We start from the raw sequence: 19249 nt of genomic DNA on the forward strand, positions 1-19249 counted from the left end.
CGTCTTCTGACTTTTGCCCTGTGCAGGCATCGCTACTTCCATCCTCTGGCACCCCTCTTCACGGGTCGTCGTCGTCTTCGTGGCATTTTGGCCCGTTCTCCCCTTTCTCGGCGACGTCTCCCGCGGCCCTCAACGGTCCTGCGGCGAGCCAGGCATTGACAAGTGAACAAGCAGCCGCTTCTCGCTCAAACGGAGCCGCGGGTGCTGCTCAGGTGACGCCAAACCCACCTACAGTCCCAAGGACTGGCGCACCTGGTAAGCTGTTATTTCTGTTGGCGATAGAGAAAAAGGGTTGATAACTGTTAGGTTATAAATGTTGGTATTCTCTGCTAAGGACTTGGTGTCTGTGTCAAGAGGAGGGCAGCTTATGATTGTATTCTTTCGAGACGTTTCTGGTCGCCTTGCGCTCTCTGCCTTACTGTACTTCTCTTTTCCCAACATAAGTTTTTCTCCATGCAAACATGGCAGGAGCCCTCATGTATCTGACGGAGACAGGATGGCGAGGGAGAAGAGCGTTGGATCGGAGAGCGCGGGTGGCAGGGGTAGGTGAGGAAGAAAGAAAGGATAGTAGGGCGTGACCATTCTATACAGTCTTGTGTAACGAGGTGACGCGTCATAGAGAGGCGCTTCCGGTTGCGTCGGAGCTCAGGGTGTCCGCTCCCGTGCAGCTGTGTGCATCGGCTTTCTTGTTTCATGAAGGACACATCTTTCACAGAGTCTGCTGCTAGACGCACACTGTGAAGGTTCCCGACATCAGTAGGGCGGAGAAGATATTGTCCTCCGAGACCGGGCCGACCCGGTCGTGTGGTGCTTTCTCTAGAGGAGTGTATTCGTGCTTGGTGCGAAGAGAGGTGAGAGGCGGAGCTGCGCCACCAAGGTTTGAGAAGATTGTATCACTTTCGAAGGTCTTCTGTCAGATTGCACGTTTATAAGGTTTTATAGTTCTCTTGCAGTAGCGTTCTCTCGTCAGGTAATATTGACATACTTGTGCTTGCTTTTTTTTTCTTGCGCAGTCGACCTGGCAGCTGGACGCGCAGCCGGGCGCCAGCTGCTCTCTCTCCTTGGTGTGAAACTGGCCCCGTTGTCTTCTGACGATCCGCCTCAGTCTCATCAGCAACGACTTCCTCTTGCTTCATCTATAGATGCCCACTCGCAAGTCACTCCCACCTCTTTGACGCAGAGACAGCTGTCATCTATGCGAGCTTCTGATCAGCAACACGTTGTCTCGGGTATCTCTTCCCCTGCAAACAGCGGTGCCCAACATGGGATGTCTTTTCACCCCAGTGGCTCATCGCAATCTAACGCTCTACAAGGAGATCCCGGGAACGGACCTGGTAGAGAAACCACTGGGCAGCGCTCATCCCTTTTTTTGCCCGTCTCTTCTGGTGTATCCACGGCGCAGCGCAGCCATGCATCTGCGGACATGCGTAGTAGCCAGTTGTGTCTAGTTTCTGGTAGCAGTACTCCTGCATCAAACACAGGCAGGGCAGGTGCACCATCTAGGCTTCCGGATGCTAATGATTTGCCAGCCTCTCAGTCCCAGGGTGGACTGTCTACAGGGAGTACCAGATCTTCTCTTGAAGCTTCGAGGGGAGCGGTAGCTTCAGCAGGTTTCTTTTCTGGGGGAGTGGGTGTTAAAGAACAAGCAGGCGGTGGGGGTCAAGGCGGCGGTCTGAGTAGAAATCTCTTTGCCTCGATGAGCTTTCTTGATCAATCCAGAGCAGGACGGTAAGCAAAAGGAGAGAAGGCGTACGCATTGTCCGTGTACGTGGAGGTGTCAGCTCAACGTGTATCCTGCGTCGCCTGTCACCTGCTTGTAACGAGCGTCTTTTTTTTTTTTTTTAAAGGGTATACTCGGGCGGAGCGATAGGGGGTGGCAGTGTTAGGACGGGGCTTGTGTAAAGTAAAATTGTGGAGCGAATCACAAAGGCTGAGACCTGCGTGGGCGCTCAGTGCTACTCAGACTTGTCTGGCGACACCGGAGATGAAAGTAAACTGGGCCGGGCAAGATGAAAGGATTCCGTGTCACTAGTGCAAAGTTGTGTAGATTCTCTCTATATCAGGAACTCCGGATCAGATGGCCGCTGGTAGATGCTTTACGCGTGTCTGTTGGGGATTTTCGAGTGTCGCTGGCATGGCGAATGACTGCTGTGTGGGCAGGTGAGCTTATCTCATCCACTGGCGTGCATCATCCCGTTGACTGGGGGGTCGTCCTTGTCTTCTGGCAGCGTGTTCTCTTTTTTATTTCTTCTTTGCCTTGATGCGATCTCATCTCGTTTCTTTGTTTAGGCGTCCACCTCCACCTCCCAGCACACCCCCTTCCTTTTCAAGCCACGTGGGACCTTCTAGTTTCTCACCTGTCAGCGGTAGCAACCGGTCGGCCTGCTGGTCGGGGGGGGGAGCTTCTCCCGGCGTGGCACTCCGTGCGGCGATCAACAGCTCTGGAGTAGTAGGCATTCTCCCACCGGCTCCTCCGTCACATGCCTATCGCGTAGGTTCGCATGGTGATCTGTCTACTACCGGCGCGACGCCACTACCCGCGGCGTCTTCTCCTTCAAAATCGAATGCAGCAACGATGGCTGTGATCCACCGACATCTTCAGACCTTGAGGCGAACAGGATCAGGGGGAAGCTCGGGAGGTAGTCCGACTCAGAACCCTGTATCACCGGCTGATTTGTTGCGCTTCATTGCACAGCTTTCTCCGAAAGGGGGAGAAGTCGTAGCCGGGATTCATCAACAACTGGCCAATGCTGCGGCAGCTCAAAAGACAGGGGACAACTCCCAGCTCTCTGGAACAGCGAAGACAAACGCACGTGCCCCTTCTCTTGGCTTGTCATTCGCGCATTCAAATCACTCCTCCCCACCACAGTCAGGCGGAGGAGGGGGGACGGCAAGCCCTGCGAATCAAATGGGTTTCTCTGGTTCTCGGGGTATAGGAGGAGGAGGGGCTGGCGTTCCACAAGGTCTTTCGTCGGGGTACCGAGGCGGAATGGGGGCGGAGACAATCAGTTTAGGATTTTCTACTCCATTGTCGCAGCAATCCCATGGAGGTAGTGAGAAGGTGATGGCAGGAGAATCTTCTCATAGACCATCTGCTATGGGAGGGATCCATGAGAAGATTGTCACTCCGCATCTTTCGCGTTCTGGCAGTTTGAATGTTTCTGGTTTGGGACGCAACATGGATATGGGTATCTCCTTTGCAGGAAGTAAAGACAACACATTGAATGGCTGTGTATCTCACGATCTGTCTTCCAAGCGGCTGGGAGGTACGAATGCCTTCCAAGAAGGACTTCATGATGTGGGGACGCCCACTGATAGACTGTCACGGCCCTCGCTTGGAAACGTGTCCACGGGGATCGCCCTGCCGTCGTCGCATATGTCACAGTCGGTGCGGGGCCGTCTAGTCGGAGGCGTCTCAGGAGACAGCATGTCCCAGGGTCCCCTAGGAGGAAGCAGCAGCGTAGCATTGCAGCAACGCCTAGCACACGTCCTGGCAAGGGAAACCAGCGGGGAAGCATCCCCTGAGCTAGCAAGGGCTTTGAGTCTCTTCTCACCGACGCAGCGACGAAGTGGTGATATGATGTTGGGAGGTCCTGGCGGACGACAAGGAGACCACAAGGGCTTTGATATGCAGCAGGCGGACGTACTCCTAAAGGTAATAAACGATCTCTATATGTGAGCCGGGTTAGAGGGAGGTTGTATGTACATCAGTTTGCTTTTGGCCTATTCGTTACGACCGTCTCTATGCTGTTGCGTTTGTATGCCGTTCGCGCGCCTATATAATATGCGCTGGTTGGTGATAACAGTCACTGGAACAGCTGGCTTTCCGACAGCTTGTGTAGACTTTCACCTTTCAAGAGATACTTGTCCTTCCGGTAATACTAGATCTTGGGTCGGAGATAAGCAAGCTTCTGAGCTTTTTGTTGTCAGCGCGCGACGACAGTGATTTCAAAGGCCAGTAGATACGCCCGTCCGGGTTCTTAGAGAAATAGCAGGAGAGGCCAGCCTCTTCTCTCCTCGGCGTGCCTCAAACTTTCCCGTGTCTTGTCTACATCTCTGTCTTTCTTCATCTCTTTCTTCATTCGTTCGTTGATCGGACCGCGAGGTATGTTATGCCTGCTTGTGTGTGCAGGCCCTCCGCGCTGTTGTGCAAGGCCAGATTTCGGCGCCAGAACAGAATGCGCAGTCAAATGTCCCCCCTCGATAGGGGACTTGCTGTTTCTCCCAAGATCTTCCACGCCCCATGACTAAAGGGCGGATAGAAAGGTTTTCATTCTCTCCGCACATCGTAGCGGGCCTCCCGTGTCATTACTTTTTCCTTTTTCCAAAGATATGCATTCAGTCTGGTTTTAAGGTCACATCTGCGACCGTCCGCCGTGCATACTTGCTACATATCCACAGGATGTTACATGCGAGACTTTAGGTTATTATGTAGTCGTCTTTCGTGATCGTCAGTTGGTGTAGTAAGGGAAGCGGTAGTCATACAAGGGTGAGCAATAACGTTGTTTCTCTATATTTCGTGTGCACGCGTTGATGTGATGACGGCTACGATGGAGCTCCATTATATGGCAGTGGGCGACATCTTGTCTTCTCTGTTCTACGACGAGTGTTTGAAGTCCGTACGTATTTCACATGAGGGGCAGCACCCCGTAGCATGCTGCACATATAATAAGAAGGGTGCTCACTGATCAGCGTACAGTCAATGAATTCTTAGAATGGTGTCCTACCTACCACTACTACTGTACAGGAGTCGCGCCTCCCCAGCATGTAGATAACGCATCGGGCTATTGATCTTTCATATCTCTATTGCAGTGCTGATTTGTCTAAGATGATGACCAGAAGGATATTTTCGCTTCTACAAAACTGTAGTAATGATGTGTCGAATCCGCATCACTCGTTCGATCGGCTGTTTTGTCGAGCGGCTGCGGTGACGGGGCGGCGGGCTCATCGCCGTTTCTCAGGCGTAGGCGCAGGCGGACTGATCAATTTTGCGCTCCGCATCTCATCACCTCGGAGGGTTCTGCTTCGCGTAGGGCCGGTGTGTGTGCAGCGGTGATCTCAGTGTGAAAGGAGTGAGCTCTTGTGGGTAGAGTTATGTCGCGGGCGGTGAAGCTGAATAGCCGCAGCATGTGGATGCAGTCATGGTAGTGGTGCCACTCGCACCAGTGCCTATGAGCGCTTTATAGGGGCGGACAGAATGCATTGTCGTGCCATAGGGGTTTAGTTTCGCAGCCTGGAAAGGCCAAGAGCGAATGGTGTGATAAGAAGCAGCTGACTTGGATATGAACTGATGGCCCGGTCTCGGCTGCTTAGCATCACTGAGGCGTGTCTGCATTTGATATTCCACTTCAGCGTCCTCCTCTTTGCATCACTTGTGCTAGCTTCATCTGGTCATCAATCTAGAGGAGGAGTGTGGTGCGGCTGCACGCGATTGTTGCTAACGTGAGATTGACTGCGCGGAGACGAGGTTTCCTTCAGCCGCGTTTGAAGCGCGTGCCTCCTTGAAACCCCAGTGTGTGTATGTTGGAGTGTAGGGCGTTAGAAGGTGTGGGGAGGGGGCAAGACCTTCAGAATCCACTCTGGTCGGTCGAAGTGTTTTTCAGACTGCATGTGTCACCCGCTTTCTTCAATAGGCAGGATTCTTGAGAGGCGCGCAGTGGTCTGGTGTTGAGTCTGTAGGGCTGGTGGTCCTGCGAGTGCCTGTACTACAGAAGGCTACGTGGATTCACGCACGGGCGCCATGCGCCGTACGGTACTGCCGTATGTGTTATGACACGAACGGCTGTGTTGGAACAGCGTCTTAGCCTTATTGTCACTTGCAGCATCCCTATCCGTCCGTCACGAAGGGGATGATTTCCTTCGGTGACTCAGAACTCGTTCCGCAGTGTTATTGCGTGACAGTATGCGGGGAGTGGGGGGTTGAAAGGAACCAGGGAACTCAGCAGTGTGCAGTAGAAGGGGTCTACGGTCATTTCGTGCTCATGAATATGGTACGAAGCTAAGCCCAGCTGTTGGTAGTGCTGGGGGTGATACTCGCATGACAATACATGCTCTTTCCTTCTTCACAGCTAAGCCGTGTCGTCGTTTAGGATGCGGCCAAGCGTCTTGTCTAGTCGTGCGTGTATTTCGCAAATGTGACTCTCGTTAGACCGTGCGGCTGCACACTGGTGGAACGGGGGAGATTCTGTGGAATGGCGACCGAACGGTAACGAAACCCGAGCTCTCGCTCATTTGGTTTTGACTTTTGGGGGCTGTGAGGAAGATCTGGTCTAGTGTATTCGAGGAATAGAGAGACCTCACACAGGCGCAAGTGCCCGTGCTGAAATTGCTTCGTGGGAAAGGGGGCTGCAGCAGCTGCAGAATCACAGGGCGTCAGTATACTTTCATTATGTCTGGATGCGACAGATTTTTCCTTGGTACTTTGGGCTGACTTTAGACCCGTGTCTGTGCCTCATCGCGGTCTATACATATACCGCCTCCTCAGTTTTGCCTCTTGGCACACAGGCAACTAGGTCTCGCGCGTAGAATCGGAGCTAGAGTCAGTGTCTGGCATGGGCATCCGATCAGCTCTTTCTTTGCAGTCACACTGGACCCCTCACTTTACTCAGTCTTGCTTTAAGGGGGGAAGAGGCGGGGGACGGAGGGAAGGGGTCTTCAGCAGAGGGTAATCTGAGTGATCGCACATGGGCATTATCATTCGGCAAGAGGCCTCATGTGCAGTTGACTGAGACAAAGTCATCGCGGGAAACTGGTACGTGGGGAAGAAAAGTTTGAAAACATTTGGGTTTTTTCTGTGAAAGAAAGCTTGTGCTTGCCCGAAAAGGGATCGCACATGCTGCTGGCAGTGAAAGGTACCCTGGGGCAGTTTCCGGAAGTTAGTTGCCTATGCATTTAACAGGCGCCTGTTGTGTAACGCCTGCTGGCCTGCCTGGCACTCACTCAGACAACCGCCCTGGGCGATCCATCGATCGATCGGGCAGCGTAGGCTTCCCCACGCCTGGGTTTTCTTGTTTGTCTAAGGGACTGGCTGACCGACTCTGCTATGGTTATATAGATGTAAGTTTGGTCCAAAGACAAGTACTGAAGCGAAAAAAACGAGGTACGTGCGGACACCTGTTTGCTCTGCCGCCTTCGTGGTAGTGTGTGACGTTTCAGTTGGTTGATAAGCAATAGATAAACGCGAGTCGGGTGCTGGCCTAACCGTGTTAGTCTGGTCCCCCCGTTTCGATTTTATACCCGTCTGCCCGTCTCTCTCTCTGTGTCGATCTGTCTCCGTAGGTGTTGGTTTGGGTTTGCAGAAACTTTTAGTAGAGGGGCCACACAGGTAGCAGCCGAACTTCATGTGTGCCTAACGTGCGCCGACCTTGAATATCAGTGGCCTCATGTACGACAAGAAAAGGAAAGCGGGTATTAAAAAAACCTCCACAGACGCCTCTTCTTTTCCTCCCTGTGCAGAGGTCGTAGTTTAGAATTTCCTTTACTATAACCCAAGTGGCGTTGTCACCCAGGCTTGTTTATCTGTGTGGGAGTGAGGTGTCCCGTGTGGACTCCTTGTTAGTGGACGGCACTGCGCGGCTGTGAAGCGCCTGTGCGGTCCAGCGCCCTCACGATGCCGGCCTAAAGGGAGGGGGGTGGGGAGGCGGGGTTTTAATGCATGTGTGAAGAAAGTTCCCGAGATAGACAGGCCCCTGCGGGCGCGCGCCACGTGCAGTTTGGCGATCAAAGTTTCGCTTGAGAATGGCAACTACTCCAGGTGGCATTTCTGCGATCTGACCGATCAGCAGTGTCGCCTTGGTGCGGGTGCACAGGTCGTCAGTGAGGTCCTGCTAAACTGAAGGAGGGAGTGCGAACGTTTCATTTCTTAGTCGTACATTGTTGGTGATGGTATTCAAGTGGGCTGCTTGCTTTCTGTCCATGGTAATTTGTTTCACTTCGGCGAGACCCGCCTTGGCTCTCTTTTCCACCCCGTAATGCAGCAGCTAGCAACTAAACGCTTCTGAACATTAAGGTGCGGGTGCCCTGTTTCGTGTCAGGCTCTCAGTCTTGCAGTACCCGGCTACCACGGGAGTCCGGTGTGGAACATTAGAACGAGACAGACAACGTGCAGCGCGTTCTGAAACGGGAGTGCCTGGGTTGACATACTGGACCACGCCCCGTCGCAGTCCGAATGAGCGGTCCGGCAAACGCGATAGAGGGTTCGTGCTTTGCTGCTGGGCGGTACGGTAGACTTCAAGATGAGCTCTCTAGACTGACGCGGGGACACTGAGAACACGCTTGTCGGTTGACAGAAGACAGCCGGTCGATCGGGTACCTCATAGGCAGGCCATCCCAGCCTGACGCGGGGACATTGAGAACACGTTTGTCGGTTGACAGAAGACAGCCGATCGATCAGGTACCTCGCAGGCAGGCCATTTCAAAGACGGCAGGCGCGGTCGGAATGCGCAATCAAGCTGTGTCTTCTTGGTTCAGGAGTACTGTAGACGTTCAGCATAGACTCAGAAGGTATCGGGTTTGACAAAGCTGCACGTTGCATCCGTCCAAAGTCTGGGCCGGCCACACCGCACTCGAACAGTCCTTTCCACGCAAAAAGGCCAACGAACGAGAACACTTAAGCCCGCACGTTGTATTGAATTGCATAAAAGCCCGCGCGAGCATGAACTTTCCGCTTTTCGGTGAGGGCCTTTGCCGAGGCCATCCTCAAAGGTGCATTATACCTTGGGCTCGACCCTTTATGGACCGAGCTGGGCGTGTCAGAATTCGTCGGGACAGGTCATATGCCGCGCTGCTCGAAAATTGAGAGCAAAGACTCCAGCTGTTTCCTGAGAAAGATGTTACGGACACACACGCACGGAAGGAGTGGCGGCGACACAGGCAGCAAGGGTCAGAAACTGGACTGCAGGCCTGCAGGCAGCTATGTACAAGGCAGTAGCTGGGTGTCACATTGTGAGCTTGCGCCTGGCACCTACTACTATAAATACATGTCGGAGCGACAGCGGCTCCTTGAATGATCTTCGATGGTACCGGCACACAACGCAGGGAGAATAGGAAGGTAGCTAGCTGTTCTCTGTGATAATACAGTAGCTGGGTCTTGGCTATCAAACTGCCATGACGATCCAGGAACAGCACGCATATCTACTCAACCACGGGAAAACCAGCCGGGTGAATATCGCAGGGGGTGGCCACCGCCGTGTCCGGGGTAGAAGGGCGGTCTCTTCGTCCTTCCAAAGAAAAGTCGGGTCCTGCGCCGGGGGACACACCAAACTCTTCATTTAGGGAAGCTTCTTCCCCGTAGCTTACTGATTGGCTCGTATGTACAAGGCCTCTTGGCCTGCCACAGATGTCTTGACGGCTGCCCCGTGGCTTGTCAACTCCACCAGCAGTTGCAGGACCTTACTGCGGTCGAAGTTACCCGTCAAGGCAAACATCGGGTTGCTCAACGCCTCCATCGACACGGCCGGCCCTTCCCCGCTGTCATCGAAAGAAAAAAGACACCAACACGCCTGCTGTTTCCTGCTGGACTAATGCTGGCCTGGGTCGACGCTAAGTCGCAGCTCTCTTTTCTCGGGTTCCTGACTACAAAGCCGAGGAACTCTAGTGTTCACCTCAGAGATATTTGACGTCATCAGCAAACACCCTGCCCCCAGAAGACACGCGAGACTCTGATTAGGATCCGTGCAGCTTCTCTCTCGCCTGCCCGATCCAGGTTGGCTTACAAAGGCGGTGCCCACACCTATTAGAGGCTAATCCTGATCATGACCGCCTGCTCCTGCGAGACTCCTACTGGTCATACATCCTGACGAAAACTAGGAGAGGCGCGCATAACGCAAGAGAAAGACTGAGACCCACACCCATTCGCTGACTATCGTAGGCAGTTGCACTACCGAACACGGCATTGTCGTTTATCATTCGTGTCTCGAACGTCCAGGTTACCCGTCGCTAAAGAGCTTCATCCTTCTTCATTCTTCTATTTAAAGAAGGCTAGAGATCTACTACCACCCACGGCAGGGCAGCCTCTACTACTGTTACTACCACTGCATGCTCAGTTCTTTATCTCTCCCGTATTTTTCCTTTCGCGAGTACAAGCACGGGTCCACACCTCTTTATCTGACTGAGCTGCTTCTCAGCAAGACACTTGAGGAGACGCTTGTGATTGGTCGTTAGCGCATCAACAACAGCTGAGAAGTTCACGCCACTCCCCCAGACTCCGCTCGCTCCTCCCCCGGCAGCAGAAAAGCCTGTTGCCCCGCCACTGTTTCGGAGCCATAGAGGCACGAACATACATGAAGGGCCCCAGTGGCCTAAGACCTCGGTTCTGCGAAAAAGGGAGAGACACTCGGCAACAACTAGATAGGTAGATACACAGATACAGACCTACAGGCTGGCAGGGGGTCTCGAAAAGACTTCTCAGGGCTGCTCTCGCGCTCCGTGGCCGTGCATCGAAGGCGGGTGAGCGCAGTACGTCTGAAATTGAGACTCTCGATGAGTAGGAAACTAACTGCTGCCACCCGCGGTTTGAAACCACTTTGAGACCAAGAAAGGAAGGGAGTACAAATACACCAATCGCATTTGAGAAAAACGAACTCCGCAACACCAGGTGTGACAGAAGGAAAACACCGACACAAATAACGTACCTATAAGAACGGTAAACATGACCAGCTCGTAATGAAGGTCTTTTTCCTTGGGAACAAAAGGAAGGAAATAAGAGATCTCATTCTGTCTGCCTCCTTGTCATGTTCTACCACACTGTCTGCGTGAGCTACGCGAACAGCCCACCCTAGACACAGTTTGTAAGACTTCAACAGAGAGGACATGGTTGTCGGTACACCAGATCACGACCGCGTATGTTAGTGACGCCAGGCTTACGGAAACTGAAAGAGTCTAGACTACCGAACGAATGTACCGTCAAGAAGTATTGTTACAGTGGTGACAGGCAATACATGTTCTGGTATAACATGAGGTTGCTTGCTTGTCATGTAGAGACTTCTTTCCGCCTAGGTCAGCCAGCTGTCTAGAGTTTGTTCTCGAAGGCGAACAGCCATACCAAGAGAAGATACGATAAAGAAGGAACCTGTTTACACCAGGCAGCCGCCAACTCGACAGCTGTTTATATTCTTGAAGAACTTCCATGAATAGGGCCGGTGCTCAAAAGATATGCGTTCCTTCCTTCTTTTCCACCGGGCGGCTGACACCATAAAGATGAACCGAACAGGACACTGATAACGACTAGAAGATCGAACAAAAGCCACTATCACGAAAACATCAAATGAGAAGACGTCGCTGCTAAGCTCTGAGTAATAGTCGCAAGATAACCCTCCTCTGATTACTGAAAAGAAAGCCTGACGACTCAGGTGAGTGTCGGAACAAAGGAGACACGTGTCTGTAACCAGCGACAGGCAGAGCAGCCGTTTCCTTACCTGTAATCTTGATACGTGTGACACTGCTGATGTATGAAATTAAAGTCTTCACGCTCTGACGCGCCTAGGAGACAGCTGTGAAGTCTATGGTCAGCGCTGCAAACGAAATGAATCTAAGGGCCGCAGAATAGCAAACAGAGACGAAGGCGTCGCAGAAAAAGTGGGCCAGGCAACACGATGAAGAAACCACAATATTCTTGTCGGCTTCTCTTGTCACACGGCCAAAGAACGGGACAGTCACTATGCAAAAATAAAATCATCGGCGATGTCAGCAGGCGACGCGCGTCTCGTCCCTCAAGCTCTTCAGCAGGTATAGGAATCTGCTGGTGCTTGTGAAGCTCCTTTTACGCAGCTTCTGTGTCGTCCCGGGGCAGTGGTCAGCAACCCCGGACCTCACGGTGACACAACGACACTCTACCAATTTGCACATTTGGCCGTCCTGCATTACGCAAGTTTGCTTTCCCTTTGCTACAATCTCACTGGCGCCTAACTAAGTCTAACAAAAGATGCTAGTGTGCTGAAAGTGGCCCCCTGCAACGTGTGTACAGAGGATGACTGCTGTCAGTGCGCAGGGGGTTGGCCAAGACACGTATCTGCTCCACATCATACACAAACCCCTTTTACATGATACTGCTAACGCCTTAAATTCATCCCTTACATTGCTACAGGCAGCCAGAGAAGCCAGAGCTCTTCGAGAGTCTCCGCGGAGCGCTGGACCATCGAGATTATGAACTACGAAGTAAAGTGGAACCCGTAGGCGCCGAGCCAAACGCTTCACTTCCTGCTCACGTAGCGCACCACACCAGCTTCAAACACGAACTGTTCGTTTTCTACACAGGAATCATATCCCTAACCCCTACCATACACACCGGTCAACCAGGGTGATTTTGCCCGGCCTGATCTGTTACCGAGGGGAAACTACGTCCCGCATGCAGAAAATATATACCAGAGGTATGTGCGGCATTAGAGGGACAAAAGGCAGCGGGGACGACACTACCAGCTCATCAGCATACACACGGTATTTCCTTTCCTTGGCTGTGGCTTGCTCGAAGGCTATCAATTAGGGTTGAGGAAGTCGGGGTTCACACAGCTCGCTGTTCAGCATCGCCCCCTCAAGGCAGTAGCCAAATGTGAAAAAGAGAGAGTAGGCGCTCAATGGAGGCGTCTGAAGACGCCTCTTATCACTTCTCCCTTGACAGTATCCTAGACAAACCTCGATGTACCTTTCAAAGCCACTGAGCGTTTTCCAAGGCTGTTCTCTCGAACACAGACACTTCCACAATGCAAATATAGTTCGCATGGGTGAGCACGGCACGTCTCCCGCATCGACCTGGGTTTACAAGACACCTGGCGGGTATATATCTATGCTCAGAGAAGTGAGCCCGTGTAGAGTGTGCAGATACCTCGCTCTCTTGGAGCGACAGACACGCGTACGCCTGTAGATGCGTGCCGACAGTATCGTACCTTGGCAACTCGACCGAGAGGTACAGAAAGACTGATTGGTTCTCCACCTGTCCAAGATGGCAGCAGGCCCCCAGTTGTTGGTCTCTGATCTTTAGGTAGAATTCTGGCTAGCTCTGCTGCTGCCTCAGGGTGTTTGCTAGAGTCCTTTCTCACGTGTCTTGCCACAGCGTACAAAAGATCGAGGAGGCAGTATTGGAGACGTAACTCACGTCGGTACCCATTGATGATGCAGCAGAAACCTTCTCTGGAAGAACGAACACGACCCACACAAGAATGATAATAACAACGACGCGAGAATTACTCAGCTCTCGACGGGACTTAGTCAACAGCATGAGTGTGCCCTGGGAGATTCTCCGCGTTAACACCATCTTCTATCCATATAGCTAACTATTTAGGGAGTTGTCATGACACTGCCTCTGCTGAACAACACACGAAACGCGAAGACGAGATGAAAAGAAAAGAAGATGAGATCGTGTTGTTCTTCTTTTCTTCTATCTTCCACTTGGCGCCTCCTCATTCAACAGCATGAAAAGGAGATCTCGCACTACAGCGCTTCAATCACCACCAACACAGAAGAACGCCTTCGAGGCGCAGCCCCGCGAACCAGAACAGAGACACCACCTGTGCGCGGAAACAGTCGTCTATCAACGAGAAAGTTGCCGACGGCACTCGACGGAAGCGCACACACAATGTTATGTACATTGCATACGTTATAGAAACTGCACTGGGGGGGGGGGCTAGCTGAAGTCCGTGTCCGCAGGCGGCCGAATGTCTTCAAGGCAACCATCTCCGACTCGGACTGTAATGCCTCTCCGTACGCAAAGCTAATAAGAAACCCCCAGCAAAATCATTTCACCTGTTCTTTGTTTGTCTGTGGCTCTGGAGGTTGCTTTCTGACATAGATGCCAAACAGTTTTTTTTTATAAAGAAGATCCATAAAAAGTCCAGGGAATCACCCGCCCCTCCGACAGCCCCAGTCTGTCCTCCAGCCCTCAGACACGACTGGGGTACTCACAGTGGCCGGCCTCCGCCATGCGCCACGACCGACGTGACCACTTAGCGACTGCTTGTCGCATGCGGGTGACAGCAGTTTCTACCGTAATTCGATGTATTTCAGCATAACCTTAATGACGACCATGTACCAAGAAGGAAAAGACAAACCGTATGCCATCTCCGCCTGCTCACAAGTTTCGAGTGTCACTGGCAAACCAACACAGCCTAGCCTGTGTGCACGCGAATCCCCACTCATTCCCCATCCCTCTCAATCCCCCCTCCCTCCTGAAAAGAGACGAACCTGAGAGCATTCTGCGCAAAAAGATCAAGCAGAGTCTTTTTGCTTCCGAAGCCCGTTACAAGTATGGAGTATCCAGATAACAAAGCAGCCTTCCACTCGACGCTGTGAGCCGCTACCTGGGTGCGAGCGAGGAATAAGAAGGGAATGATTTCAGCAGATTCCGGAAAACCTCCAACAAGAAGGTAATAACTTTACCAGCATTTCATAGCTGCCACATTACCTCAGTGTCCAAACTCCCCACACACAAAAGAAACGGAGTGTTCTTAGTCTACGAGGTCGTAATCAGCTGAAAGCTTCAAGAAAACAGAGTTGATGTGAAAGACTGAACAAGCTGGTCGTGAGTATATGAAGATTTTCAGCTCCCCAGTGGTGCTGTCAGACGGGGGAGTCTAGGATGTTACACGGGACTACTGCCTCATGTATATACCAAATCATTTTCGTTCACATGACTCAAGGAGTGCACAGTGAGGTGTATGTGGAGACATCCGTGGCGGTATAAATGGATCTGTTAGCTGAGAGGAGGGTAGCCATAGGCGTGTCGGTACATGCAAGCCAAAAAAACAAAAGGACTCATTGCAATACCAGAGAACGTTTCGCTACGATGTCGCTCACTTCTCTCCTAAGGCCGAAGGGACACAAGCAACGAATACCAAGGCAGATGCGTATCGGCTTTTTGAGACTTCGGGTTGCATCCATGCAGCAGTCGACTCCTACAACCGACTCTCCTTCTATGACCTTGGGGGGAGCGAGCCGTCATTTCCTACAAGGTTGTCCGCAAATCCCCGCAAGGTGTGTGAGGACAAAGATACTTTGCTTCTCAATAAACAATACTCTCTATCCTTTTTCTACACTATCCTCCTTCGAGGTGCTCTCTTTCCAAACTTAAGGTAACTAAAGAAAAGACAAACAGACGCATGCAGCCTTGTTAAAGTGCCGCCCTCCTCTTCCTGCAGTGGTAGCTTATGTTAGACTTCTTATTAGTGAGAGTACAGCTCGCTGGGTCTTTCTTCAGTCCACTACTGCTCTGCCAGAGTTTCAGACCTTGTGTTTATAGCGTACCTGATAGCGGAGTAGATTGGCTTTGGCCTCCATATTCGTTACAGGGAGCTCTGTAACGCGCTGGGTGACTAGTCTCACGAGCAGAGGCACTGCCGCTTCTGAAACGAAGTTTACAAAAAAAGAAGGAAAGGAACGCCGCCCAGTTACTATCTCTAGAGATTTGGTGGAGAAGACTAGTCGAGACGGAGCAGACACCACGTGATTACTGGGGAGGCGACGCGGAGGAAGAAATCTATGGTCCAAGGAAAAGAGCCTTCGTATCAGCGCACTCCATCACAGACACTATGATCCCCAGTACGTCCTAGGAAGAACACGAACGAGCAGATTTCTGAGTCTTTTGCTGCCGTGTCTCTCTCGGTATCTCTCTTCTAAACTAACCTACTCCGTGTGGACACAGAATAGTCTCAGACGCATGCAGGAGAATAAGTGACAGCCACGACATTTGAAGTCACTGATCAGGCGTCTAGGCAACACTACGGGATCGACGACGTCCGCGGGTTTGCAGAAACTTAGAGATACAAGTCCGACACCCGGAATCGCCAGATGCGTCAGAGGGGCGCGAAGGGGAGACATGAAGGGAGGGAAGGGGGAGACACGGGTGGTCACAGGAGCAGTGGTGGTCCTTGCTTTTACCGGACTCATCTAGCTCCTCTTCTAAATTTTCCACTCCTTCTGAGCAGCCGTCGGAAGAACTCTGAGGACCGGACGTGATCTTCCCGTTGGGAACTTCTTCTGCTGTCCGCGAGGCCGCCCCCTCAGCGTCTGTCCCCTTTCTGGCCCGGGACTGGAGGTACCGCAGCAGGATTCCTGGTAGTTTCTCGTCTGCGAGTTTTGTAAGAGCTGGGCAGGAAAGACTGTCAAAAGCCAGAAGGCGGGTGCAGTCGACAGGAGTAGGCGTCCACCCTGACGATTGCTCACGCGACTTCGAAAGAGCGGGAGATAAACTTCGTTCATGAAGTGTCCTGAGAACAGAAACGCCATTATAAACACAGATACGTCACAAGAAAACACTACTGACTGTGGAAAATATCGGCTGTCTCGAACGCGCTCATGCAATGGATAGAGAGTGGACTCCAAAAGAATACGCGGTGGGGAACGCAGAAAGTAGACTTACCCTCTTCCGTAGCCGTCCGTGTCTACTGCCGGGGAGCAATCCCTGTTGTGTTCGTCATCTTTGCTGCCTCGATGCCTCTTGCGCGTTGTTTCTGCATGCTTACGCCTTCTCGCTATACAGGGCTCTTCTTGTTCGCCCTCACTTGAACTCGATTCATCTTTCTCCTCCGCTGAATCGACGGCGTCGCAGCCCCTCCGAGGGGCTCTACGGTCAACCGCCCTAGAGGTTCTGAACGGGAAGAGTTTGATAAGAACAGCAAGAGGACTGACAAGGAAAATTTGTCTCTCCGTTTGTACAGAATGCACCCTGGACACGCGGTGTAAGGCAACTCTGAAGCAGCGCAATGAGTGCTTCTGAAGACGCGGAAAGGGAGCCCAATCTAAATAACAACAGCGAGGGGAACGCGCTTGAGCGAGCTCCTGATCTGAAAGCGTGTCTAACATCTAATCTACTTCATTGCCGTCCTGTCCTGTATATCGGCGACGCCCCGAACCCGGAGGTGAGGAAGATGGCGTGTAAACTCTTATAGACGCAGGAAATGGCCCTTCTCTCCTTGGGTACAAACAAATTGGCTACACATACTTCTCTACAAGCGCGCTCACCGAGGCAGGCGACTGCACACACCTGCCTGATGTACAGCAGCTGTAGTAATGCACGGTTCCATCATATAGGGACGACGCAATCGAGACACCTATAAGGAAAGGATTAGCATCTATGCCATACATGTCATCCATTAAGCAAACTTGCGTGTGCTGACCACTGCATTGAGGTTGAGTGGTAAGAGACACTGTACGTATATGAAGGCACGGGTTGTTGATATCCTTTGTAGGCCTTCTCTCCTTTTCCGTTTTCCCTCCCCTGGACAGAAACTGGATGTGGTTATGCTTCGAGGCACACACGAACGGCCCTGAACATGCAAGGTGGGGTTGTTATGCATGCACAGGGCGTCGATTACAACGGTGTTATCACAGCATGACGACAGCAAGCCTTCCAAAAACACCCCGATAGAGTGTGACAGTTAGGATGTCTCTGGTTACCTCTTCTTCCGAGCAGCTTGGAGAATTCTGATCCTACTCTCCTCTTCTTTCCGCTTCTGGGCTTGAAGGAAAACAGCTCCTTTTTTGCGGATGCTCCTCTGGAGGTCGAGAGGAAGAAGATCCAAGAGGGGTGTCAGTGGGTCAGGAGTCTCCAGTCCTCCGATTCCTTTGGTAGTCTGAGCCGGGCAAGCGTTCGATCGGAATGGGAGGGAGGGCCTACCACCTGAAGTCATTGTCTCCTTCTTACCAAGCGCCAATATACCGAGCCAATGGGAGAATGGCAATAACGTACTTCGAGCGTTCGGGAAAACTTTAGAATACGAACTCTCTCTCCCAGAGAAAGGAGGTGTCGTTGGGGAATAACCCGTCAGTTCATTAACTCTATGGGTTCCTTCTGTCCCCCCTGAGGGAGTCATCTTGGCTGCTTTCTCCTGAGACGAAGCAGGCAGGCGAGGTGACGATGTCGAGCAAGAAGAAAGGGGGGCTCTGGATCGAGGGAAAGGGACCCGTGAACTGTGGTGAAGTAAGAGGCGCTCGTGGCCAGCAAATTGTGAACACAGCCATTCTTCTTCAGAGTCACTTAAGTAGAAACCGTCGTCACCTCTCTGTCCCCTCCGCCTTAGAGAACTTTTATTCGATTCTGGCTTAGCAGTGATCGCTCCTACTTTCTTCCCCCTTCGGACCGAGTCATCAGGGAAATGCGTTGCTTGTTCTTCATCTTCAGGTTCCTGTAGCCCCTGTCCTTCTTCCTCCTCATCTTCTTTAGTCAAAAGATCTAACTCAAGTCTGGCTCTGGCGTCAGCAAACGCCCTGGCCTCAAGTACTGCGCGCTCATATTGTTGCTGCATTTGTTCATGCTGCTGTCGTTCAAGCAGAGACCCGCACACCAGACGGGGAGACACCCCGAGAAGAGGAGGGGAAGTGTACATATTTGAGGCGACACCATTTGCTCCAAAAGCAGGTGAAATGACTCCCTTCCTCGCATCATGGAGGCCACTTAATGTCACAGGAGGGCCTGTCGAAGGGACGAGAGAATAGGGCCGGCTACTCATCCTCTGGTGCTGCCCTGCACACCAACTACCTCGACCTGCGAGAGAAATAAATCGATATCGAGAACCACTGGAAGACACAGACTCAGGAGGGCCTCCTTCTCCGAAACGGATCAGACAGAAACCTTAGGACGGATAAAGGTGAAGCAGGTGAACCCAGTCAGACGAGACAAATTAGCAGACAACGGGTACTTGTCCGTACATCACGATTCCACTAATGCATCTCCACGTGTTGTTTACTGTTAGCAGACTCGAAGCGCCACCAAAGTGGGCTGATACGCAGGAGGACAAAATCTGCGATGATGCAGTAAGAAAAGGAACCAAAACAGCGCCACCAAAGAAAGCGGGGGATTCGTGCGGGCTCCAGCACCCGCGGAAGGCTGGCGGTTGACGTCAGCCAGCCGAACGCTACGGTAGCAGCACGGCTGCGGGCTGTTAGAAGCCCGAAAACAAAACACCGTGAGCAACAGTGCACCGGAATATACATTCAAGGTGTGAAAACAAGCCACGGGAAAGTCTTTTCACAGCCTGATCCTGTGCGAGAGCGCCAACAGCTGGCTGCGAGGCCAGGCTGCAAACAGGGGAATGGTCCGAAGACAAAATAACAGTAATGAGATTCAGGAGTATTGCGGACACGTCTACTAACCGTTTCAAGCCCTGGCAACACGGATAGTTTTAGTGGAATGACAGTCTCGCTCCGCTACTTCGGGATTCCGTCTGCGGGAGTCGATACTTTTCGAACAACTTCAACGGGAGAATCACCCTCCCCCTCCCCCCCCTAGAAATGGGAGAGTACACGCACTCCCGCTGCCTTCGAT

General features: G+C 52.2%; 2 protein-coding genes across 2 annotated transcripts; one reads left to right on the forward strand and one right to left on the reverse strand.

Annotated features, from left to right (window-relative positions):
• Positions 1 to 26: 26 nt before the first annotated feature.
• CSUI_003583 (uncharacterized protein) lies at positions 27 to 7529 on the forward strand (the record flags this gene model as incomplete). The annotated part of the gene is made up of 4 exons (XM_068063779.1): positions 27 to 255; positions 1014 to 1728; positions 2290 to 3655; positions 4133 to 7529. Coding segments are annotated over 4 exons (2385 nt in total), but the record flags the coding sequence as incomplete, so codon positions are not given.
• A 902-nt stretch (positions 7530 to 8431) lies between these two features.
• Positions 8432 to 19173, reverse strand: CSUI_003584 (origin recognition complex subunit). Its single transcript, XM_068063780.1, has 11 exons — positions 17383 to 19173; positions 16346 to 16573; positions 15865 to 16193; positions 15232 to 15329; positions 14173 to 14288; positions 12879 to 13122; positions 12073 to 12198; positions 11415 to 11527; positions 10097 to 10312; positions 9298 to 9468; positions 8432 to 8819 (listed from the first exon to the last, which is right to left on the reverse strand). The coding sequence occupies exons 1-11, from the start codon at positions 18432 to 18434 to the stop codon at positions 8771 to 8773; spliced, it is 2742 nt and encodes a 913-aa protein (XP_067924240.1). The 5' UTR covers positions 18435 to 19173; the 3' UTR covers positions 8432 to 8770.
• Positions 19174 to 19249: the final 76 nt, after the last annotated feature.

This window comes from Cystoisospora suis (assembly GCF_002600585.1).
Source record: "Cystoisospora suis strain Wien I chromosome Unknown contig_1627, whole genome shotgun sequence".
NCBI classification, from domain to species: domain Eukaryota; phylum Apicomplexa; class Conoidasida; order Eucoccidiorida; family Sarcocystidae; genus Cystoisospora; species Cystoisospora suis.

Bases quoted from the DNA above. Each gene is read 5' to 3' on its own strand.
- CSUI_003584 (XM_068063780.1), bottom strand. From the start codon at position 18,434: ATGAGTAGCCGGCCCTATTCTCTCGTCCCTTCGACAGGCCCTCCTGTG. The intron at 15,330-15,864 runs GTAAAAGCAAGG...ACTTCGTTTCAG, and splicing joins AGAGGAGCTAGATGAGTCCG to AAGCGGCAGTGCCTCTGCTC. The intron at 13,123-14,172 runs GTTCGTCTCTTT...TCGTTCTTCCAG, and splicing joins TTTGCGCAGAATGCTCTCAG to AGAAGGTTTCTGCTGCATCA.